The 26221-nt window shown below is 44.2% G+C and overlaps 1 protein-coding gene across 1 annotated transcript in view; it reads left to right on the top strand.

Annotated features, from left to right (window-relative positions):
- The window catches only part of TRPC5 (transient receptor potential cation channel subfamily C member 5), a 519478-nt gene that overhangs the window by 457694 nt on the left and 35563 nt on the right, over positions 1-26221 (top strand). Inside the window, exon 7 of the mRNA XM_077285167.1 lies at positions 10277-10472. Coding sequence (XP_077141282.1) covers positions 10277-10472 — 196 coding nt within the window. The remainder of the gene's footprint in view (positions 1-10276; positions 10473-26221) is intronic.

Genomic DNA, 26221 nt, shown 5'->3' with positions numbered 1-26221 from the left:
TGACTTCCAATCTGTTTTGTTCACCGATGAGTGCCGTGCAACGCTCGATGGTCCAGATGGATGGAGTGGAGGATGGCTGGTTGATGGACACCCCATGAAAACACGGCTAAGGCACCAACAAGGAGGAAGTAGAGTAATGTTTTGGGCTGGAATCATGGGGAGAGAGATTGTCGGCCCCTTTATGATCCCTGAAGGGGTAAAGATGAACTCCATAATCTATGTGGAGTTTCTAAAAACACTTCCTGCCATGGTTCAAGAGGAAGAACCGTGCTTTGTGCAGCAAGATCATTTTCATGCATGATAATGCACCGTCTCATGCTGCAAAAAACACATCTGCATCTCTGGCTGCTATGGGCATAAAAGAGGACAAACTTATGGTGTGGCCACCATCTTCCCCTGACCTCAACCCCATTGAGAACCTCTGGAGCATCATCAAAAGGAGTGTCTATGATGGCGGGAGGCAGTTCACATCTAAGCAACAGCTCTGGGAGGGTATTCTGTCCACATGCAAAACAATTGAAGCAGAAACCATCCAAAAACTGACAAATTCAATGGACGAGAGTGTTCAGAAGCTTCTTTCGAACAAGGCGTCCTATGTGCAAATGTAACATCACCTAGAATAAAGTTTTCACTTGAAAACTGTTTGATTTCATTTTTAATAAGCTGATAATGCTTATAACTTCACAATTGACCATTTTTTTTGTTCAAAATTAAAAAAAAAGGTTGAAAACTCTGCTGTGCATAATAATTTGGAACATGCATTTTGAGTGTTTATTTTTTTTTTTTAAATATACTGTTTTCATAGGCAGTTTTTTCCAAAACATTGCAATTATACTAGAATAGTAGATGACTGGAAAATAACAATGACTGCAATTCAGATAGGTAATTTAGAGAAAATATGAGGAAATATTATTTGCATAATAATTTGGAACACAGTGTATACTTGTATGGGTGTGCGTGATCTGAATCAGCATGAGAAAATAATCACAGATCTGCACTGCCCCATAGCATAACATTGGGCCGAGTACTGTTTGATAAAACATCGGATAGCACTGGGCCGTGTTATACGCCGATGTGAGCAAGCCCTGAAGGGGGATTTTTTAATTAACATTGGAGATTCTGGATTTCTGCAACATGTTTTAGACTCAGTACTATTTACCTGGAGACCACCAGGGATGTTATCCATGCATCCCATTTATTGTACACTGCTCAAAAAAATAAAGGGAACACTAAAACCCCACATCCTAGATATCACTGAATGAAATATTTCAGTTGTAAATCTTTATTCTTTACATAGTGGAATGTGTTTAGAACAATAAAACCTAAAAATAATCAATGTAAATCACAACTAATATCCCACGGAGGTCTGGAGTTGGAATGATGCTCAAAATCAAAGTGGAAAATTAAGTTACAGGCTGATCCACATTCAGTGAACATGCCTCAAGACAAGGAAATGATGCTCAGTAGTGTGTGTGGCCTCCATGTGTCTGTATGACCTCCCTACAATGCCTGGGCATGCTCCTGATGAGGCGGCGGATGGTCTCCTGAGGGATCTCCTCCCAGACCTGGACTAAAGGATCCGCCAACTCCTGGACAGTCTGTGGTGCAACGTGACGTTGGTGGAGATATGATATCCCAGACGTGTTCAATCGGATTAAGGTCTGTGGAATGGGCAGGCCAGTCCATAGCTTAAATGCCTTCATCTTGCAGGAACTGCTGACACTCCAGCCACATAAGGTCTGGCATTGTCCTGCATTAGGAGGAACCCAGGGCCAACCGCACCAGCATATGATCTCACAAGGGGTCTGAGGATCTCATCTCGGTACCTAATGGCAGTCAGGCTACCTCTGGCAAGCATATGGAGGGCTGCGTGGCCCTCCAAAGAAATGCCACCCCACACCATTACTGACCCACTGTCAAACCGATCACGCTGAAGGATGTTTCAGGCAGCAGATCGCTCTCCACAGTGTCTCCAGACTGTCACGTCTGTCACATGTGCTCAGTGTGAACCTGCTTTCATCTGTGAAGAGCACATGGCGCCAGTGGTGATTTTGCCAATCCAGGTGTTCTGTGGCAAATGCCAAGCGTCCTGCATGGTGTTGGGCTGTGAGCACAACCCTCATCTGTGGAAGTCGGGCACTCAGACCATCCTCATGGAGTCCGTTTCTAACCGTTTGTGCAGACACATGGACATTTGTGGCCTTCTGGAAGTCATTTTGCAGGGCTCTGGCAGTGCTCCTCCTTACACAAAGGTTGAGGTAGTGGTCCTTCTGCTGGGTTGTTGGCCTCCTATGGCCCCCTCCATGTCTCCTGGTGTACTGGCCTGTCTCCTGGTAGCGCCTCCAGCCTCTGGACACTACGCTGACAGACACAGCAAACCTTCTTGCCACAGCTTGCATTGATGTGTCATCCTGGATGAGCTGCACTACCTGAGCCACTTGTGTGGGTTGTAGAGTCCGTTTCATGCTACCACAAGCGTGAAAGCACAACCAACATTCAAAAGTGACCAAAACATCACCAGAAAGCATTGGTACTGGGATGTGGTCTGTGGTCCCCACCTGCAGAACCACTCCTTTATTGAGGGTATCTTGATAATTGCCAATCATTTCCATCTGTTGTCTATTCCATTTGCACAACAGCATGTGAAATTGATTGTCAAACAGTGTTGCTTCCTAAGTGGACAGTTTGATTTCACAGAAGTTTGATTTACTTGGAGTTATATTCTGTTGTTTAAGTGTTCCCTTTATTTTTTGAGCAGTGCATATACAATGAAAAGCTTGGGCGAGCAGATAAGATGATTGAACTTTTTTATTTTCTAATAATAGCAGTACTATGAAAAATATATTAACAATAAAGTAGCGCAGAATGTTGGACCAAAAAAATTACCTGAACATACAATGTGAATATTCATTTGTGGTGCACAAATTAATTTTTATTCACAGTAGTCTCGAAGTATAACACATTGCAGGAGATGCTCGTATTTTCGGCACTAGTGCTGTGTATTAGTATTGTGTACTTCCAAAAAACACCGGTAAATTATTTCACCACAGAGTGTTTGAGACTTTCTGCTTTATTTGAGAAATGATTGCTAAAATAAACCAGCCTTTTACTCTATGAATAGAAGAGGGGTTAAGCAGGTTTCTTTCCTCTTGTACATGCACAGGCAGAATCCTGCCAAATTATGTTCTCTCCTTTAAATGACTATGGAATAACATGACGCAGGATGTCTCCACAGACCTTTGTCACTTTAGCTTGCAGTTTCCAAGGAGAAGACGTCCATGCTGACAAGTGAGCTCTGTCTCCAAATCTGCACCATCACAAACTGTTTCTAGCATTGTAAGCAGACAGTTGTCTTTGGAGCTGTCTTGCTAGAGCTTGATATTGTGTGTTCTAAGAGAAAATGGCAGGCCACTCATCCGTGATAAGCAGGGGGCTACTGAGCTTACAGTTGCTACATGCTGCTCGGCCGTAATGTCTCCAAGGCAGTTTTTTTTTCTGACAGTGTGCATTTATTATCTACTCATAATATACATCAGGCTTATAAAATTATGAATTTCAATTCTTAGCTTTAGATCTTCCACCTATGCACCATGCTTAGACAAAAGGCGGAATTTTAGCTGATTCTAGCACAAGAGGACATTTCACCAGCCTTGAGCAGGTTAAACTGGCCACATCATGGAATGTTACAAACAGAACTGAATAACACAGTTTTTTATTTTTTAAGTTCTCTTCTGCAGAGAGATTAGCTTGTAAAGTTTAAATTCTAATTCATAAGTCTAATGGGGCATTACCAGAGATTTGCCTCTGGGGGAGAGTACTTTTTCCCCTCTATAACGCTGTCCAATCATAAAAATGCAAGACAAAAAAAATAACAGGCCTTCAGAAAGTCAGAAGAACATGCCTTCTTTGGTGAGATGCTCAGACCTGATCTCTGCACATTATAGATCAGAGTTGAGTGTAATTACAAACACTTTTAGCTTTAGGCTGGAGTCACACTTACCGTCTAAAAAAATTGGTCCAATTTTGACGGCCAAGGATCACACAAATGTTCCCTGAACAGTGATCGGTATGTAATCCGTTTGCAATGCGAGAACGCGATTTCCTCGCAACTAGTAACAGTGTGACATCCGTATGGCATCCATATGCAATGCAATTTTAACACAAGCTTTTACATACAGCAGTTCTCTCTATGCAAAAGCTCATGTTAAAATCGCAAATGAATCTCATATATTTTATAGAGTCAGACTCATTACAAACAGAGTGATTTATTTCAAGTGTTTATTTCTGTTAATGTTGATGATTATGGCTTGCAGCCAATGAAAACCCAAAAGTCATTATCTCAATAAATTAGAATACTTTATAACACCAGCATGAAAAAGTGATTTCAACAGCCGAAATACTGGCCTACTGAAATGTATGCTCAGTAAATGTACTCAATATTTGGTCAGGGCTCCTTCTGCAGCAATTACTGCATTAATGCGGCATGGCATGGAGGCTATCAGCCTGTGTCACTGCTGAGGTGTTATGGAAGCCCAGGTTGCTTTGAAAGCAGCCTTCAGCTTGTCTGCATTGTTGGGTCTGGTGTCTCTCATCTTCCTCTTGACAATACCCTATAGATTCTCCATGGGGTTAAGGTAAGATGAGTTTGCTGGCCAATCAAGCACAGTGATACTGTTGTTTTTAAACCAGGTATTGGTACTTTTGGCAGTGTGGACAGGTGCTAAGTCCTGCTGGAAAATGAAATTTCCATCTCCAAAAAGCTTGTCAGCAGAGGGAAGCATGAAGTGCTCAAAGATTTCCTGGTAGATGGCTGTGCTGAATTTGGTCTTGATAAAACACAGTGGACCTACACCAACAAATGACATGGCTCCCCAAGTCATCACTGATTGTGGAAACTTCACACTAGACCTCAAGCAGATTGGAATGTCTTTCTCTCCACTCTTCCTCCAGACTCTGGGACCTTGATTTCCAAGGTCTAGTGTGATGTATCAACTGCAATCAAGTGTTTGCGATAACTGGCAAAGAGTCTTTTACAATGCTCTGGAGGAATTTTGGATCACTCATCTTTGCACAATTGTTGTAATTCAGCCACATTGGAGGGTTTCCAAGCATAAACCGCCTTTTTAAGGTCATGCCACATCATCTCAACCATATTAAGGTCAGGACTTTGACTAGGCCACTCCGAAGCCTTAATTTAGATTTTAGTTTTTCTTACGCCATGCAGAGGTGGACTTGTGCGCTTCTGCTTGAGGTCACGAACAGATGGCCAGACATTCTCCTTTAAGATTTTTTGGTAGACAGCAGAATTCATGGTTCTATTTACCACAGCAAGTCTTACAGGACCTGAAGCAGTAAACCCACGCCAGACCATCACACTACCACACCATATTTTACTGTTGGCATTTTAGGTGTTCCCTAGTCTGGGACTTTTTTTAAAGAGATTACTGAGAAAAACAAAATGGTAATTTCCAACATGTGTCATGCCAAAATCCCAAGATCAGCAGGGGCCTGACCACTAAGAGCCTAAGCAGCACCAGCATGATCAGGCACATGTCATCTAAGCAACCGATTTGGTGGACAAAATGCCTGGGTCCACAATTGGTGCTAATGGGTGACACCACTGCATCTTTCCCTGTGCTAGGTGCTTCCCAATCCCCTGTCCATGATACTGGCAAAGATGCCTCCTGCCCAGCACCCATCCTTGAACATTCTGACGCACCATCATCAGGCACTTCCAAATCAAGCAGTGTGTTCAGCTGTTTCTATCCCAGTCATTGGAACAAGAGAGAAAGTTTCCAGCCACCTACCCTACAGCCCCAAACACAAACAGGCCCATTTCCAGGTTGCTTGTCTTGGAAATGTTGCCGTTTAGGCTTTTTGACAAGGAGGATTCCCACCAACTCCTGGACTCCACAAATAACAATTGAAGTGTAGGCATGGATGTCTTACATTTGTGCAGTTCTCCAAAACTTTGAGGACTCCGCAAAGATGGTGAGCAGGGATGATGCCATAGTCAGCTCAACCATCTGCACCTATTTAAACAGTCGCTGCTCACAATTAAACAAGACGCTATGCATGTGGACCAGGTGGAGATAGAGGAAGACATGAGACAGGGAATTACTTACCAGCCCAACATCATCTCTTCTGGCCAGCGGAGATTGGGTAACAATGAGGAGGTGGAGGCTGAGGAGGAGGAACAGGAGCTGGTTGCTAGCACAACGTGCTATGTGAATGGGCTGAAGAGGAGAAGGGGCAGGAGGACATGGAGAGTCATTATCATGGTGGAGACAGGGAAGTGTTGGCTGTAGGGAGCTTGGAACATATGGCCGTCTTTATGTACCGCTGCCTTTCCCATTACCCTCACTTTATATTTATCTTGGCCAAAAAAAGAGTACTGATTGTATGGTCAAAGGCCTGGGCCAATTTCACTACACCATCCTAATGTTCAGGGCCCGATGACCAGGTATTTTTGACAAGGAGGGAAAAGCTTTTAAAGATAGTCAAGCAATACGTGGCCAACCAAGCCGACATACTCCCAAGCTCCTCTGTGACCTCCAACTATTGGGTCTCAAAGCTGGATGCCTGACTTAAGCTGTCCCTTTATGCCTTGGACGTGTTGTGCTGCCCTTAAGCTAGTGCCTTGTCTAAGCAGGTTTTTAGTGTCGCTGCCGGGGGTCATAACAGACAGGTGCTTTCACCTGTCAACAGGGAATGCTGACAAACTTACTCTGATAAAAATGAACAAAGCCTGGATTAGTCTTCTTCACTTTTCCACACCACCAGATATCAGCAGCACATAATGTGTTTTAATGTTCAATATTTGAATGAGGCCCTCCAGTTTTTGCCTTCAAGTGTGTATGGATGACCCTCCTTAGAATCTTTCCTGCTTTTCCTCTATGAGTGTAGGAGTTCATCAATTACACTTTGGTAATTTTCTTATCGGGCACTCCATTTGGTGCCTTCAAGGGTGTATGGATGACCCTTCTTATATTTTATTCTTGTGCAAAGCCTTTATGAGTGTAGGAGTACCGCAACTACACTTTGTTCACAATATTTGAATGGGACACTACAGTTGGTGCCTTCACGGGTAAATGGATGACTCTGCTTGTAATTTTGGGCAGGCTTTGCAGTTAGTGCATAGCCTTTATGAGTCTTGGAGTACCACTACATGAAAATTTAAATATAATGTGTATGAGGCCCTCCTTTATGTCTAATACAGGGTGTATCTGAGGCACACTTCCATCCCATTTTTGGCTGTTCTTGCTTCCTTCATAAATTACACTGACATTTCCAATTGTTTTATTAAAAAATGAATAAAAAATAAAAACTTTAATTTTGGTTTACTTAAATTATACTTTTTAAATCATTTTTAAATTTTGCCTTATACACAAGTCATTATACAGGAAAGAATGTTTCTTAACTTTTTTCCTGTATACTTCAATTTCTCTTTGATTTTGAATTCCCCATGTTTTTCTTCTATTCAGCACTATTTCCATCCATTTCAACATTTTCACTGCCCCTCCCCAGACCTCCTTGTAGGGTCTGCTGGAAAAATACTCAACTTTCCCACTGACTACCATTATACGTGTAACTCTAAACGAGCGTCTGAGCATTTTATCACTCGCTCATCCCTACTATTAATTCCATGCTAGGTAGGGACTGAACAATGTGTTCTAACACAGTCCCAGTTAAGGCCATGTGCACACGTAGGTTCGGGTCCCTGCGGGTTCTCCCGCCGTGGATTTGATAAATCTGCAGGGCAAAACCACTGCGGTTATCCCTGCAGATTTATCACGTTTTGTTTTGCGGTTTCCGCTGCGGGTTTACTCCTATACTATTGATGCTGCATATGCAGCAATATGCAGCATCAATAGTAATGTTAAAAATAATAAAACATGGTTATATACTCACCCTCTGACGTCCCGATCTCCTCGGCGCTGCAAGCGGCGGTCCGGTTCCAAAGATGCTGTACGAGAAGGACCTTCGTGACCGTGACGTCACCGCAGGTCCTGCTCGCACAGCAAACCTGAGACCGGACGGCCGCGTGCAGCGCTGAGAGGTGAGTATATCATTTTTTATTTTAATTCTTTTTTTTTACCACAAATATGGTTCCCAGGGCCTGGAAGAGAGTCTCCTCTCCTCCACCCCGGGTAGCAACCTGTTGTGAATTCCACCTGGGCTCCCTCTGGTGGCCTTTAGCGATACTGCGGGTCTGTAGCAGGGCTCAGTTGCCTCATTTCCTGCTATGACTGGTCCCTATTTAATTCCACCTGGACCTTCACTTGTTGCCTGCTGTCGGTGTATTCAGTCCTGATTTTGTGCTCTCCTGGATATTCCTTGTGACCTGTCTCCTGCCGGAGAAGCTAAGTTTGTTTGTTACTCTTGCTCATTATTTCCTTGAAAACGTTTCTCAGTATATAATGAGTTCAGTCCAGCTTGCTATTATGTGATTTTTCGCTTGCTGGTTAGTTCTGGGGTGCAGAGTGAGTCGGTGTGAGGGTTCTTGTATTCTCTGCGTGGTTTATTTTTGATAGGAGTCTGTGCGGTCAGTACAAAAACTATCTATTTTCTGTCTATCTAGTGTTAGCGGGCCTCATTTGCTAAACCTGTTTCATTTCTACGTTTGTATTTTCCCCTTAACTCACCGTTATTATTTGTGGGGGGCTGTCTAAATACTTTGGGGTTATTTCTCTGAGGCAAGTGAGGTCTTTGCTTTCTCTCTAGGGGTAGTCAGTTTCTCAGGCTGTGAAAGAGGCGTCTAGGTTTTTAGGAACGCTCCACGGCTACCTTTAGTGTGTGTGGATAGGATCAGGATTTGCAGTCAGTATAGTTTCCACATCCCCAGAACTTGTCCTATATTCTGGTCATATGTGTCAGGTCAGTTTTGAGATCCTACCACCGGATCATAACAGCAACCACACATTATTCGCTTACTTCCCGCATCGTGGGCACAGCCCCATGCGGGAAGTAAGAGGATCAATGCATTTCTATGTGTGCAGAATCGCTGCAATTCTGCACAAAGAAGTGACATGCTGCGGGTTGTAAACCGCTGCGTTTCTGCGCGGTTTTTCCCGCAGCATGTGCACAGCGGTTTGCGGTTTCCATAGGGTTTACATGTAACTGTAAACGCAATGGAAACTGCTGCGGACACGCAGCATCAAAATCGCTGCGGTTCCGCGGTAAAAACCGCTACATGTGCACATGGCCTAAAGATTATCTTGTCCTTAGCAAAGCTGCTCCAACCCTGTATTTTATAGCTTGCTTCCAAACCAGTAAAAGAGAAACATGCTTTAGGCAAGCTACAAGTTGTCAGAATGCATGTTGTACCTGTTAGAACTTGCAATTTATATTAGGCAGATGAGTGTTCCTACACTCTTGACCCTCTTTCCTTATTTAGAACTACATTATCATTCATTCGTACTCCTCTGTCCACAAGGATTTTAAGCTAATTTATCTTCATAAACGAGTTTAGCATCATTCTGCTGCCACTAAATTCATGCTATTCATAATGATGTTAAAGGGAATCTGTCACTAGATTTTTGCTATTTCATCTGAGAGCAGCATGATGTAGGGGCAGATACCCTAATTCCAGGAAAGTGTTACTTACTGGGCTGTTTGCTTCAGTGTTGATAAAATTGTTGTTTTCTCTGTTGCAGATCTAGCAGTTCTCTGAATGCGGAGCTCTGTATAATCCCGCCCACGCTATTGATTGATAGTTTTCTGTGTACACTGGGCATAGGCCGAAAACTGCCAATCAGTGGTGGGGGCGGGGTTATAGAGCTCATGAATATAAAGGACTATCTGGGAGCAAGTTTGCTAGTCCTTTAGTGATAATCTTCTGCTGATAAAATGGTGATTTTTATCAAAACTACAGCAAGTAGCTCAGTAAGTGACACATCGCTAGAATCAGGGTCTCTGACTAAACATTATGCTGCTTTCAGTTTAGGAGGAAAACCTGGTAACAGATTTCCGTTAAGCAGAACTGTACCAATAAGAACATGGAAGCTTCGAGGCCAGTACAGAAAATATATATAATCACTGGTCAACTATTGAAAGAACTTAATGCAACAAGAAAAGCTATCACTTGCCCAGTTAGAACATGTTGGGAGGTCAAATATGTGCTGAAAGAACAGTGAATATTGATCTGTGTGCATCTATATAATGCATTTTATATATTTTTTACAATATATTATGTCTCCCAATTTGTTTCAATAAGTAGATGCTCCTCACAAACGCCTTACAATAATGAGGATCATCCTGTTTTCCTTTATTACAGCCTTTTTGAGACCCTGCAATCTTTGTTCTGGTCAGTGTTTGGTCTTCTGAACTTGTATGTCACCAATGTGAAAGCACGTCATGAATTCACAGAGTTTGTTGGTGCCACGATGTTTGGAACGTACAACGTGATATCTTTGGTTGTGTTACTCAATATGTTGATAGCCATGATGAATAACTCTTACCAGCTGATTGCCGTGAGTACCATTTTCTTTTCCTTTTGTTTCTCAAATTAAATTTGTGGGTTACACTTTCCTGAACCCTCTACTACTATATCTCTGTCTGCTTACAATTTCATAAAATGGCAAAAGATATACAGTACAAATATGACCTTAAAAACATAGCTAACATTGCGTCTACATAAGACGTATTTGTAGTTTCTCAATCTATAGAACAACCACATCCATTTGATACATAATTTTAGACATTATTACATTTTTTTGACAAAATTTGAAACATTTTTGGACCAATTCATCAAGACTGGCATTGCACAGGCCAGTCCTAATGAAGGGGTCTCTGGAGTACGATGCGCCAAATTCTTTAAATGGCATACAGGGGAAGGTTTAATAAATTTGACAGGTGGGCATTTGTAACACCCCAGGAATTCAGTTGTTACAGTGGTATTGCCTTCCTCACGGGGAGGGTGATGCCATGCCTGGAAGCGAGGAAGATCCCTTTAACAGGTAACACGTACACACAACACTGTCTTGACTCCAGGCCAGAAGGGGGAACTATAGACCCAGTTTAAGGGTAGCTTCCCCATATATTCTGGGTGGAGGAGGAGTTAGTAGTTAGTTTGACTGAGGAGTGGAGGAGTCTGTGAGGAGAGCTGGAGCCGTGCAGACACGAGGTTCTGCAGCAACTGAGATGAGAGTCAGACAGTCTGTAAGAGACAGTGAGGGGAGAAGGAGCAAAGGTGAAGAGAGAAACTGGAGGGGAGCTGCGAATAGGCTCCCTCCATGATCAAGCGCAAGAAACCGGAGGCTGGATTTCCAAGGTTGTGGGGGAAACTGTATGCCCCACAGCAAAAACCGTCAGGCTGGAGATTCCAAGTCTCCTGGCCACCACTACTCCCGAAGGCACAGCAGCAGATAGAGCCCAGAGTCACCATGAAAAGGGACACCTGTAAAAAGGCTCGAGTTGCCTGCCATGCGAGTAATGTTCACCTAAAAGGACAGAGAGAGAGAAAGAGAGGACCTTGTACCAAGCCTCAAGCAGAAAGGGACTTAGAACACAGCACAGTAAGGAAGGCTTCCAACCCCACCTGGCTAGGGGGATTCCAAATCACTTCCAGGCTGCCTGGATTCCAAAGATCACCTGTAACCTGTACCTGAACTGCATCAGTAAAAGGTAAAGAGATTGCAACCTTGTGTCCTCCAATTCTTTCCTGCACTTCACCATCTATCATCATTTCTAACTATATCGGGAGCCCTGGGGACTACGCTCTACCTGTGGGGAGCTGTAACATCCAAGCTGCAATACCATCATCTAGAAGGGACCACTTTAAGCAGCGTCGGCCATCCCTGGCCGAGTACCACAGGTGGCATTGAGAACATGCTACATTAGACTATATTCCCAATTTCATTAATTCCCTTTTTACTGGACACCCAGGGCCACGGACTGGTTCACTGCCACCGTGACCACCCCTTTAAGAACAGAACAGGCCTGGTACCGAGTACTCCATGGTCCTAGCGGGCGCTCCACATAGACATGCTCCGTCCTGCCTCAGTTCCTCCCTAGTACCGCCAATTTTGGTGGGGTTGTTTCAAATTGGTGAGAAAACCCAAAAAAGTTGTACAATTTTTTTTCGCAACTCTGCATTGCATAAAAAAATTTGGAGACTTTTCAAAGCCTTTTACACCAGTTTTCTCATTTAAAAGCCTTGATCAATTGGCCCCAATCCCTTTGACTTAAAGAACCATTTACTTACAATGCAATATCAGCAAGTAGAAATTTTGGAAAGTTCGGCGGAGTGCTCCATATATTTCCGGGAGACAATACTACAATTGACATTCCAAAATCGGACATGCCGGACCGATATTTCCCCCAATAATAAATTGTCAAGGGACCCTATATACATTAGATTGTAGGTATCGATGGGTTCAGTGTTATGACCCCAATGGCAGAGGGTCTCAGAAATAATTACTAAGTCTGCAAACACAAAAAACCAGCTCATAGGGAAGTGGTAACTGAGCTGACCATATATCTAATCCTAGCACCACAAATAGCAGTAGCCGGGGAACGTGCCTACGTTGGTTCTAGACGTCTCGCGCCAGCCGGAGAACTAACTAACCCTAGAAGGGAAAAGAAAGACCTTTCTTGCCTCCAGAGAAAAGACCCCAAAAGTTGGATACAAGCCCCCAACAAATAATAACGGTGAGGTAAGAGGAAAAGACAAACGTAAGAATGAGCTAGGTATTTAGCAAAGAGAGGCCCACTAGCTAATAGCAGAATATAGTAAGATGACTTATATGGTCAGCAAAAACCCTATCAAAATATCCACGCTGGATATTCAAGAACCCCCGAACCGTCTAACAGCCTGGGCGGAGAACACCAGCCCCCTAGAGCTTCCAGCAAGGTCAGGAATCACATTTAGTACAAGCTGGACAAAAATGAGAGCAAGCAAATAACCAAAAAACAAAGAAGCAGGACTTAGCTTAATTTTGCACGAACCCGGACCAGCAGACAGGAGCAAACAGAAAGGATCTGATTACAACGATGCCAGGCACTGGACTAAGGATCCAGGAAGCTTATATAGCAACTCCCCTGGACTAACGACCCAGGTGGGTGCCAAACTGAGGAAAGACAATCCCAGAGTCATATCACTAGTAACCACAAGAGGGAGCCAAAAAGTCTAATTCACAACAGTACCCCCCCCCTTAAGGAGGGGTCACCGAACCCTCACCAAGACCACCAGGGCGATCAGGATGAGCAGCGTGAAAGGCACGAACTAAATCGGCCGCATGCACATCAGAGGCATCCACCCAGGAATTATCCTCCTGACCATAGCCCTTCCACTTGACCAGATACTGAAGCCTCCGTCTGGAGAGACGAGAATCCAAGATCTTCTCCACCACATACTCCAACTCGCCCTCAACCAACACCGGAGCAGGAGGCTCAACAGAAGGAACCACAGGCACAACGTACCGCCGCAAAAAAGACCTATGGAACACGTTGTGAATGGCAAACGACACCGGAAGATCCAAGCGAAAGGACACAGGATTAAGGATTTCCAATATCTTGTAAGGACCGATGAAGCGAGGCTTAAATTTAGGAGAGGAGACCTTCATCGGAACAAATCGAGAAGACAGCCATACCAAATCCCCAACACGAAGTCGGGGACCCACACCGCGGCGGCGGTTGGCAAAACGCTGAGCCTTCTCCTGTGACAACTTTAAGTTGTCCACCACATGATTCCAGATCTGCTGCAACCTATCCACCACAGAATCTACCCCAGGACAGTCAGAAGGCTCCACATGTCCCGAGGAAAAACGAGGGTGGAAACCAGAGTTGCAGAAAAATGGCGAAACCAAAGTAGCGGAACTAGCCCGATTATTAAGGGCAAACTCAGCCAACGGCAAGAAGGTCACCCAATCATCCTGATCCGCCGAAACAAAACACCTCAAATAAGCCTCCAGAGTCTGATTAGTTCGCTCCGTTTGTCCATTAGTCTGAGGATGAAAGGCAGATGAAAACGACAAATCAATGCCCATCCTAGCACAAAAGGATCGCCAGAACCTGGAAACAAACTGGGATCCTCTGTCAGACACAATATTCTCAGGAATGCCATGTAAACGAACCACATTCTGAAAGAACACAGGAACCAGATCGGAAGAGGAAGGCAGCTTAGGTAAAGGCACCAAATGGACCATTTTAGAAAAGCAATCACACACCACCCAGATGACAGACATGCCCTGAGACACCGGGAGATCTGAAATGAAATCCATGGAAATGTGTGTCCAAGGCCTCTTCGGGACAGGCAAGGGCAAGAGCAACCCGCTGGCACGAGAACAGCAAGGCTTAGCTCGAGCACAAGTCCCACAGGACTGCACAAATGACCGTACATCCCGTGACAAGGAAGGCCACCAAAAGGACCTAGCCACCAGATCTCTAGTGCCAAAAATTCCCGGATGCCCTGCCAACACCGAGGAATGAACCTCGGAAATGACTCTGCTGGTCCACCTATCAGGAACAAACAGTCTGTCAGGTGGACAAGAGTCAGGTCTACCAGCCTAAAATCTCTGCAACACACGTCGCAAATCGGGAGAAATGGCCGACAAGATAACTCCCTCTTTAAGAATACCAACTGGTTCTGCGACTCCAGGAGAGTCCGGCACAAAGCTCCTTGAAAGAGCATCAGCCTTTACATTCTTTGAACCTGGTAAATACGAGACCACAAAGTCAAAACGGGAGAAAAACAATGACCAGCGGGCCTGTCTAGGATTCAGGCGTTTAGCAGACTCGAGATACATCAAATTTTTGTGAACAGTCAAGACCACCACACGATGCTTAGCACCCTCGAGCCAATGACGCCACTCCTCAAATGCCCACTTCATGGCCAGCAACTCCCGATTGCCAACATCATAATTCCGCTCAGCAGGCGAAAACTTCCTAGAGAAGAAAGCACATGGTCTCATTACCGAGCAACCAGGGCCTCTCTGCGACAAAACGGCCCCTGCCCCAATCTCAGAAGCATCCACTTCGACCTGAAAGGGAAGTAAGACATCAGGCTGGCACAAAACAGGCGCCGAAGTAAACCGGCGCTTCAACTCTTGGAACGCCTCCACGGCCGCAGGAGCCCAGTTAGCAACATCAGAACCTTTCTTGGTCATATCCGTCAAAGGTTTAACAACGCTAGAAAAATTAGCGATAAAACGACGGTAGAAGTTAGCAAAACCCAAGAACTTCTGAAGACTCTTAACTGACGTGGGTTGAGTCCAATCATGAATAGCTCAGACCTTGACTGGGTCCATCTCCACAGCAGAAGGGGAAAAAATAAACCCCAAAAAGGGAACCTTCTGTACTCCAAAGAGACACTTTGAGCCCTTAACAAACAAAGCATTCTCACGCAAAACCTGAAACACCATCCTGACCTGCTCCACATGTGAGTCCCAATCTTCAGAGAAAACCAGAATATCATCCAGATAAACAATCATAAATTTATCCAGATACTTCCGGAAAATATCATGCATAAAGGACTGAAACACTGAGGGAGCATTAGAGAGCCCAAAAGGCATCACCAAGTACTCAAAATGACCTTCGGGCGTATTAAATGCTGTCTTCCACGAAGATCTATCTTGGTGAACCACTTGGCACCTTTAATCCGGGCAAACAAGTCCGACAACAGAGGCAAAGGATACTGAAATTTGACAGTGATTTTATTCAGAAGCCGATAGTCAATACAAGGTCTCAAAGATCCATCCTTCTTGGCCACAAAAAAGAATCCCGCACGAAGAGGGGAAGAGGATGGACGGATATGCCCCTTCTCCAGAGACTCCTTGATATACGAACCCATTGCGGCATGCTCAGGTACAGACAGATTAAATAGTCTTCCCTTAGGAAATTTACTACCTGGAATCAAATTTATGGCGCAGTCACAGTCCCTATGAGGAGGCAGAGCACTGGACCTGGACTCGCTGAATACATCCTGATAATCAGACAAATACTCAGGAACTTCCGAAGGAGTAGAGGAAGCAATAGACACCGGCGGGGAATCAGCATGAATTCCCTGACAGCCCCAACTTGACACAGACATTGCCTTCCAATCCAAGACTGGATTGTGGGTCTGTAACCATGGCAGACCCAAAACGACCAAATCATGCATTTTATGCAGAACAAGAAAACGAATCACCTCCCGATGTTCAGGAGTCATGCACATGGTTACCTGCGTCCAAAACTGCGGTTTATTTTCCGCCAATGGCGTAGCATCAATACCTCTAAGAGGAATAGGATTTACCAACGGTTCAAGAACAAAACCACAGCGCTTTGCAAATGACAGATCCATAAGACTCAAGGCAGCACCTGAATCCACAAACGCCATAACAGGGTAAGAAGACAATGAGCAAATTAAAGTCACAGACAAAATAAATTTAGGTTGCAAATTACCAATGGCGACAGGACTAACAACCCTTGTAAGACGTTTAGAGCATGCTGATATAACATGTGTAGAATCACCACAGTAAAAACACAACCCATTCTGACGTCTATGATTTTTCCGCTCATTTCTAGTCTGAATTCTATCACATTGCATTAAATCAGGTGTTTGTTCAGACAACACCACCAGAGGATTAGCGGTTTTGCGCTCCCGCAAACGCCGGTCAATTTGAATAGCCAGCGCCATGGAATCATTCAGACTTGTAGGAATGGGGAAACCCACCATCACATTCTTAATGGCTTCAGAAAGGCCATTTCTGAAATTTGCGGCCAGAGCACACTCATTCCACTGAGTAAGCACGGACCATTTCCGAAATTTTTGGCAATACACTTCAGCTTCATCCTGGCCCTGAGAAATAGCCAGCAAGGCTTTTTCTGCCTGAACTTCAAGATTGGGTTCCTCGTAAAGCAATCCGAGCGCCAGAAAAAAACGCCTCAATATTTGCCAATGCCGGATCTCCTGGCGCTAGCGAGAAAGCCCAATCCTGAGGGTCGCCCCGTAAAAAAGAGATAACAATTTTAACTTGCTGAGCTGAATCTCCAGATGAATGGGGTCTCAGAGATAGAAACAATTTACAATTATTCCTGAAATTCCTAAACTTAAATCGATCTCCAGAGAACAGTTCAGGAATAGGTATTTTAGGTTCAGACATTGGACTACTGGTAACAAAATCTTGTATGCCCTGCACACGAGCAGCAAGCTGGTCTACACTTGTAATCAAGGTCTGGACATTCATGTCTGCAGCAAGCACAAGCCACTCAGAGGTAAAGGGGAGGAAGAGAGGAAAAAAAACAAAAAAAAAAACTCAGAATTTCCTTTCTTATAATCCCACTTCAGCAATGCATAAACATTCAATGTTGGCCTGGCATACTGTTATGACCCCAATGGCAGAGGGTCTCAGAAATAATTACTAAGTCTGCAAACACAAAAAACCAGCTCATAGGGCAGTGGTAACTGAGCTGACCATATATCTAATCCTAGCACCACAAATAGCAGTAGCCGGGGAACGTGCCTACGTTGGTTCTAGACGTCTCGCGCCAGCCGGAGAACTAACTAACCCTAGAAGGGAAAAGAAAGACCTTTCTTGCCTCCAGAGAAAAGACCCCAAAAGTTGGATACAAGCCCCCAACAAATAATAACGGTGAGGTAAGAGGAAAAGACAAACGTAAGAATGAGCTAGGTATTTAGCAAAGAGAGGCCCACTAGCTAATAGCAGAATATAGTAAGATGACTTATATGGTCAGCAAAAACCCTATCAAAATATCCACGCTGGATATTCAAGAACCCCCGAACCGTCTAACGGCCCGGGGGGAGAACAGCAGCCCCCTAGAGCTTCCAGCAAGGTCAGGAATCACATTTAGTACAAGCTGGACAAAAATGAGAGCAAGCAAATAACCAAAAAACAAAGACGCAGGACTTAGCTTAATTTTGCACGAACCCGGACCAGCAGACAGGAGCAAACAGAAAGGATCTGATTACAACGATGCCAGGCACTGGACTAAGGATCCAGGAAGCTTATATAGCAACTCCCCTGGACTAACGACCCAGGTGGGTGCCAAACTGAGGAAAGACAATCCCAGAGTCATATCACTAGTAACCACAAGAGGGAGCCAAAAAGTCTAATTCACAACAGTTCAGATGACATTAGTCTAATGTGTATGGGAGGCTTTTTTCAATTATAGAAAGTCACAATCCCAGAAGTGTGCGAATTGTCTCTTCAGAGAGGAAGAGGACTAAACCCTAGTGCCAACTAAACTATTAAAAAATAAGTTTGTGCTATGTTTTAAAATAGCTCCACCATGGAGCATGACATTACCATAAGGAAATTCTGAGCGAGATAATAAATTGATTTTTTACCTGGTGCAGTATAGTCGATAATGCCCACAGTTCCCTTTAGTCGGTCTTTGTAAAAGTCCAAATGTGGAAAAATGCGGCTTCGGTGACGTCACGCAAGGTCCTGCAGAGGCAGAGAACCGAGAGCTGCACAACAGCGCATAGTCGCTACTAGCAGTGAGCGAGCATAGGGCTGTTTGCCACCGGCCGGGGCACTGCCTGGAGCCCGCTCACGTGAAAACAAAAGAGGAAAAAAACTCCACCGAAGCCGCATTTTTCCACATTTGGACTTTTACAAAGACCGACTAAAGGGAACTGTGGACATTATCGACTATACCGCACCAGGTAAAAAATCAATTTATTATCTCGCTCAGAATTTCCTTATGGTAATGTCGTGCTCCATGGTGGAGCTATTTTAAAACACAGCACAAACTTACTTTTTAATAGTTTTTTAAAGTCATATAAAAGGTGCAAATATTTATTGTTTTTTGGAGGTATTTAGTGGTCACAAAACTGGAGAACCCAGCGCGGATTATTTTTATATATATACCTGTTCATAGCTACTAATACAGAAGGGTGGCACTGTATTTGTATCGGCTGCAGGATTCACAGTTTCTGAAGCGCTACCGGTGTGCTTAATTTTATCCCCTTTTTTAAGAAAATAATATTACCTTGTAGACAAATCCTCCTATAAGCCTAGACCCTGTATGCTGTAAATTGGCATCATAATGCAAATGGGGTTGGATATTTATTTTAACTTAGATTCCTTTTAAGCAGCACCCTATAATAATAATAAGCGAAAATGAGTAAGACCTCAGCACCACCATCTGTCTTACAAATACCGGGGGTACATCGCCTAGCAGGTATCTTGTTACTTATAAAGGCACAGGCTGTCCCCAGCATGTAAGGAGAGAAGGTGTGAGTCAGTGATCAACTAAGTATTGACATTTCACACTGAGAGGAAGTCAGGATAATTATATTGAAGCTGCTTGCCTGAAAACACAGCTCCCATGTATCTTATTTAGTACATGTATTTCCTTATCCAGGATCTGGTCATGGCTTGTATAGACATAACATCAAATAAATCTTTATTTCTGCATGGCTTCATTTAATTACCTGACCTCGTTTGCATGAACGACCAAATAATACCTTTCTTTCTATTCTGCAGTAGCCATGTATTACAACATACGGACGTAGTGTTATTTGAGCACTTCCCATGCTCATTATTTGTTCAAAATCAGAATGACAGCTAAAACTGCAAAATAGTATTAGAACAAAATGTCTCTTTGGGAAAAAAAGAGAGAATAAATGATAACGAAAAAAATGAATATTTTTACAATTGTAGCATAATGCGTTCAATTGAAAGGTGCCTATTGTGATGGTAATATCCATTGTTTCATGAATTTACTCCGTAATGCACTAGTTCCCTGTAAGATAGAAAAGCTTTGGGAAATGTTATTTTCTCAACTTTCCAGCTTGTCCTCACGAGTCACGACACATAGATTGTTTGAAATGCAACTAAACTTTCAACAATTTTTTTAAATATTATTTTTTCAAGCTATTATTATTGCTGATTATGGATGTCCAGGTCTTGAGATCCTTTCTGATTGCTCGAAAAATCTCCAAAAAGTGCGCAGCTTCCCTGAGAAGCATACAGCTCCTTTCTGAGCATGCAAACGGAGCAAGGTACTAACTGATTCACTACGGAGCATAAGTTACAAAGCCTATTCTAATGATGCAATCCGTTCTCCACTTTGTGTGCTTGCTCAGGAAGGAGCTGCTTGATGTCTCCTGAGCTGAGTGAGTACTTCTTGGGGGGTCTTTTGAGCAATAAATGGGGATCTCAGGACCTGGATTCTGACTGATCGGCACTCAATTAAAAAGCTTTCCAAATATGATAAAGTTTAGCTAATCTTTAGCTGTCAATTTGAATATTTGCTTTTATGAATGTTGGCATGTAACATAAAAAAAAGAAAAACAAGGAAAAAATAACTTTAAAAGCAGTGCTGGTCAGACACATCAGGATCACTGTTAAGAAAGTCATAAATTCAAGAAAAATGCATTAATGGCCTTATCCTGGTGTAGCAATGCCAGGTAGGCTAGGGTTAAATCTTCGCTCTGCCGACTTTGATTAGGGCACCTGACTGGCCCTACATATAAACAGCCTAGGTGTTCATCTGAGTCAGTCAGCGCAGGGAATCTGACCAGACTGGATGTGTCTGGAAGCTGAAAAGAGAGAAGTCAGAATCCCTTTCTGAGAAGCGACTGCACATGTCGTGTGCAGAGAATCACAAGTATCAGTGGTTGATGGATAATAGCGGTTTTGTTTGACCGACCTGGGGCAACACAGCAGTGTATGAGTAGCCAGGGTCAGTTCTGTTTAGCTAGCACCTGGAGAAGGCTAGAGATTTATGCTTGCTTTGGTGCTGTGCAACCTATGGAAAGCAATAAAGACTGCATGTGTTTAGACCAAAACCGCATTGCTTGTGTGAACTCTACCTAATGCCTATGGCCTACCAGATTGAGTGAAGCCCTTCACAGGTTATTGGGTGTTAAGGTATTTTGTGTGAGGCAATAGGTTTAATTTAGTCTTATTGAGAGCTTCTTGTACGGAAGTGCAAGGGTTTCCTTTATGACGTGTCTTGTCAGTATGTTGGCCTGTTTCAAAAGAAAATTAAAGTTTGAGGTGTTATTTTTCATATCCATTTGATTTGGCCAAATGGGATATTTTTGAGCCATGATAGGTGCTGGGCATTGCTGTAATCAAGGTGACTGTTGGCATCAACTGTTTTCAATAATCTGTAGGTTTATATTCCAGTGTGAATTCCAGGAGAGATGATGAAAAAAAAATGGCAAGCCCAGGTTACTGTTATTGAGGTGAAGTATGAAATGGTTCACATCTCTCCCAAATCTTTAAAGTATGTTCTTTTTTTTCCTGAAACACTCCCGTGTTTCAGAGATAAACATACATGGTTGAAACTGCAACCAGGACTATTAGAATACTGGCTGCCTGTGGCCACCACTAGAGGGCATTTGGGTGCTGTCTGCATTCTGCTCATACATTGTACTCTATAGAACAGCATGCAGGAATACAATAAGGTCACAGCTTAGGCCAGGTTCATACTGCGTTTTAGGCGTCCGTTAGACGGACTATGCTACACCGCAGCATAACGCGGTGTAACGCAGTCCGTTAACGCCGCCAATAAGTCCAATGTCGGACACATCGCTAGCGCATGCCCACAATGTGCGTGCGCTAGCGATGTGCCGTCATTGAGTGGCGGACCCTGGAACGCGGGCTGCAGCATTTCCGGGTCCGTCACTGCTAGTGTGATGTCATGTCAGCACTTGACAGCCCGTTAATGCATGTGTTGAACGGGCTGCTGTTAACGCAGTGTGAACCTAGCCTTACTCTAGTGGTGGCTGCAGGCAGCTACAGTTGTATTATTTCTGTCTCTACAAAGTGGGTTTGTGGAGCTGTATCAAAGAAAATGGGATCCATTAGCCATTAAGTTATATAATGATTTTAAGTGGTGCCTGTGACCAAGTGACTTTAAAGGGAAACTGTCAGGAGGCTTGTGCTACGTAATCTGAGAGCTGCATAATGTAGGGGCTGAGACCCTGATTCCAGTGATATGACACATACTGACCTGAATGATGTAATTTTGATAGAAGCCCTGTATAACCCCGCCCACACCACTGATTGGCAGCCTCCCGTGTACAATGGCAACTTGCTGACAATGCAATCAGTGGTGAGGGCGGAGTTATACAAATTAGCTAGACTGGCACATGAGACCTAGCCCTGTAGTGATAATCTCCTGCTGATAAAATACTGATTGTATTGATACTACAGCAAGATGCTGAGCAAGTGACAAATCACTCTGGGTCTCTGCGCCTGAACTATGATACCTTCAGATTAAATAACTAAAAAACTGATGACAGATTCCTTTTAAAGAAACACTCCTCCTCCCATCAAAGTTTTCGTCCTCTTAATATATTGCAGTCATCATATTATATAGCACTGTGCACTTACAATTGCTCATTTTGCCTTTCTACCCAGATAATTCTTCTCTTTTCCATTAGGTCTATGACATCTCGTGATTAAAAACTGACTAACTGAATCCTTCTAAGCTTTATGTAGAAACAGAGGTAAATTTTTCCTACGTGAGGCAGTCACTGCAAAGTCCCTGGCAGGAAGAAGGCGTGGAGGAGCTGGGTCAGGAGTTGGAGAGGGGAATGATAAATGCAGGGACAAGAGACTTCCTGTTTCTACAGCAGAGAAAACAGAAGAGTTAACTGGGTAGAATGGCAGAACTCAAGCCTCTGGTTACATTTGATGTCAGCATTGGGAGTTGGGAGCTTTTCCATTGCATAAAGCAGGAAAGAGGAGAGAGATGAGGTGCACTTGATTACAGGTGATCTGTTACATAACTGAATGGTCAACGCTGGCAGTGTTTGATAATTTATAGCCTTGACCGATACAGTTGATCCCTTGTCACTGGAATCCTTAGCTTGGCAGGGATAGAGAAAATTTACCGAGGATGTCAAAGTTCTAGCAAACCCAGGGGCCTTCGCATCTGCACAGGTTTGTCTGATACCGACACCGGTGCTGCTTTTTATAGATGCTTCTGTGCTTTCCTGTCGATCCAGGCAATGTGACATGTCTAATTCATGCTTTCACTTGTCTACAATCTCACTAGTTCCCTATGGGATGGGAAAAAATGACAAGTAAAAATCTCAGGAGTTCGGATGTGGTCAACTTTTGTCCTCGTAGGAAAGCACAGAGTTGCCTGCTAGGTAAAGCAGCTATTTAGCAGCACGATTGTGTTCTTGCGGAGAGGTAAAAATCTACGGGAAATCAAACACTAGATAAACTTTATGCAACTACAATCTCATAAATGTAGAAATATTAATGTATTGGAATGTTCAGATTTTACGACTAAATGATAAGATGCATCCAAGTGCAGATAAGTGAAAAAAGGGGGAAAAATAGTCATCATCATCTCAATAGCAGTCAGAAAAGCAAATGGAAACACTGGGGCAGATTTACTATTGCTTTTGTGCCTGATCTGTGTATGATTTTGTACGAAACTTTTAACAGTTTTTGTTTAGGATTAGGACCTAATTTTTGATGCTTTTACACCAAAAAGTATTAAAGTCTGCAACAGGTAATTTCTTTCTGCTTCAAAAGTATACTATATACAATATACTATAATGTGCCAAATTAATGAAAATATCAAAATTAAAGGCAGTCTGTTAACCCCAAAATGTAAATTAAACCATTCAAAGATTAACCCCTTAACGACTGCCGATACGCCTTTTCACGGCGGCAAATAAGGGTACTTAAACCACAGCGCCGTTAATTAACGGCGCTGTGGAAAACGTGTATAGCGCCCCCCAGAGTTGGAATTTCTCCGTGGTGTCGGCTACCAGGGGTAGCTGAGACCCCAGCAGAGAACATGATTCAGGTCGGTTTTTACCAACCCCGCTGTTGCGATCGCCGTTATTAACGGAATAGCAAAAACAAAGTCCAATTCTCCATCAGGGTTGGGATTGGGGTTATTGGTGTGTTGTGGTTAGGGTTAAGATTAGGGTTAGGGGTGTGTTGGGGTTAGGGTTGGGATTAGGGGTGCATTGGGGTTAGGGTTGTGTTAGGGTTGGAGTTAGAATTGGAGGGTTTCCACTGTTTAGGTACATCAGGGGGTCTCCAAACGCAACATGGCGCCATCTTGATTCCAGCCAATTTTGCGTTCAAAAAGTCAAACGGTGCTCCCTTCCTTCTGAGCTCTGCCATGCACCCAAACTGTGGCTTTCCCCCGCATATGGGGTATCGGCGTACTCTGGAGAAATTGCACAACAAATTTTGTGGTCAATTTTCTCCTGATACCCTTGTGAAAATAAAAAAAATTAGTTCCAAAGTAAATTTTTTGTGAAAAATAGGGATTTTTGTGTTACTCACCGTAAAATCCTTTTCTCCGAGATGCTCATTGGGGGACACAGGACTGTGGGTGTATGCTACTGCCGCCAGGAGGCTGACACTAAGTAAACATAAAAAAAAAAGTAGCTCCTCCTCCGCAGTATACACCTTGACACCGGCCGCAGGCGAATCCAGTTTGGTGCTAAAGCAGTAGGAGAGAAAAGGAAACATATCAGCATTAATACAGAAAACAACATGTCTAGAAATAACCCCACTGACTGAACAAGTCAGAAGAAAAATGAAACAAAGAAAAGAGCCATCTGGCTAACAGGGAGGGAGCTGTGTCCCCCAATGAGCGTCTCGGAGAAAAGGATTTTACGGTGAGTAACACAAAAATCCCTATTTCTCCTTCGCCTCATTGGGGAACACAGGACTGTGGGATGTCCTAAAGCAGTCCCTGGGTGGGGAATTAACTCACCGGTATAACATCCAGGCATCTGCCGACTATAAGTGCACTACCGCTGCCTGAAGAATCCTTCTACCCAGACTTGCATCTGCAGAAGTCTGAGTATGGACATTATAGTGTTTGGAAAAGGTATGCAAACTAGACCAGGTTGCGGCCTTGCAAACCTGTTCTGCTGAAGCCTGGTGCTGAAGCGCCCAGGAAGCCCCCACTGCCCGAGTGGAATGCGCTTTGATTCCGGCTGGAACGGCTACTCCCTTGGCGCGGTAGGCCTCCTGAATAGCCGATCGTATCCACCTGGCCAAGGTTGATCTCGAGGCCGCAAGACCCTTCCTGCGACCTTCAGGGAGGACAAACAGCACATCCGTATGCCGAAAAGGTGCTGTCCGAGACACGTACCTTCTCAGCGCTCTCACTAGGTCTAACGTATGGAGAGCTTTTTCCACACGGTGCGTTGGCGCCGGACAAAAAGAAGGCAAGACAATGTCCTCGTTAATGTGGAATGAAGAAACCACCTTTGGAAAAAAGGAAGGTGCTGGTCTGAGCACCACTTTATCCTGATGGAACTGCAGAAAAGGAGCCCGCCAGGATAGAGCAGCCAGCGCCGATACCCGTCTAATTGAAGTAACGGCCACCAAGAATACAACTTTCCAGGAAAGGTAAGTTAAAGAGACGTCCTGAAGGGGTTCGAAAGGAACTTCCTGCAAGGCACTTAAGACCAGATTAAGGTCCCAAGCATCCAGGGGGGGTCTTTAAGGAGGAACCTTATGAGCTACTCCCTGTAGGAAAGTTTTTACCTGTAGATTAATAGCGATCCTGCACTTAAAAAGTGCAAGTCCTAAATCCAGGCCGGTCTGGAGAAACACAAGAATGTTTGGGATGGAGAAACATAGTGGAGGGAGCCCACGCCCTCTGCACCATGAAAGGAAAACCTTCCAGGTGTGATGATAACTACGTGCAGAGACGGATTTTCGGGCGCTAATCATGGTAGCGGCTACCTCTTGGGAAAACCCGGCCTGTGTTAGGATCCAAGATTCAATGGCCAGGCCGTTAAACACAGGGCCCCTAAGTTCTGGTGGTAGATCGGGCCCTGCGAAAGTAGATCCGGGCGGTCCGGAAGCCGCCACGGAGCTCCGGCGAGCACCTGCACTAGGTCTGCGTACCATGACCGACGAGGCCAATCTGGAGCGACCAGGATAGCAGGAACTCCTTCTGCCTTGATCTTTCTGATTACCTTCAGGAGCAGTGCTAGAGGGGGAAACAGATATGGGAGATGAAACTGGCCCCAAGGCAAAACTAACGTGTCCACAGCAATCGCCTGTGGATCTCGATATCGGGCGACAAACTTGGGTACTTTGGCATTGCTCCCGGAAGCCATCAGGTCTATGTCCGGGGTCCCCCAAAGTTGACATATCTGCCGAAATACTTCAGGATGTAGAGACCATTCCCCGGACGCAAGACCCTGTCGACTGAGAAAATCCGCGTCCCAGTTTTTCTCGCCCGGGATGTGGACTGCCAAAATGACCGATTCCTCTCGGCCCAGTACAGGACCTGTTTTACCTCGTGCATGGCCGCCCTGCTG

The sequence above is a fragment of the Ranitomeya variabilis genome, chromosome 2 (genome assembly GCF_051348905.1).
Source record: "Ranitomeya variabilis isolate aRanVar5 chromosome 2, aRanVar5.hap1, whole genome shotgun sequence".
NCBI lineage: Eukaryota > Metazoa > Chordata > Amphibia > Anura > Dendrobatidae > Ranitomeya > Ranitomeya variabilis.
Note: the sequence above shows the minus strand (reverse complement) of the source record. Positions and strands in the feature narration are given on the sequence as shown.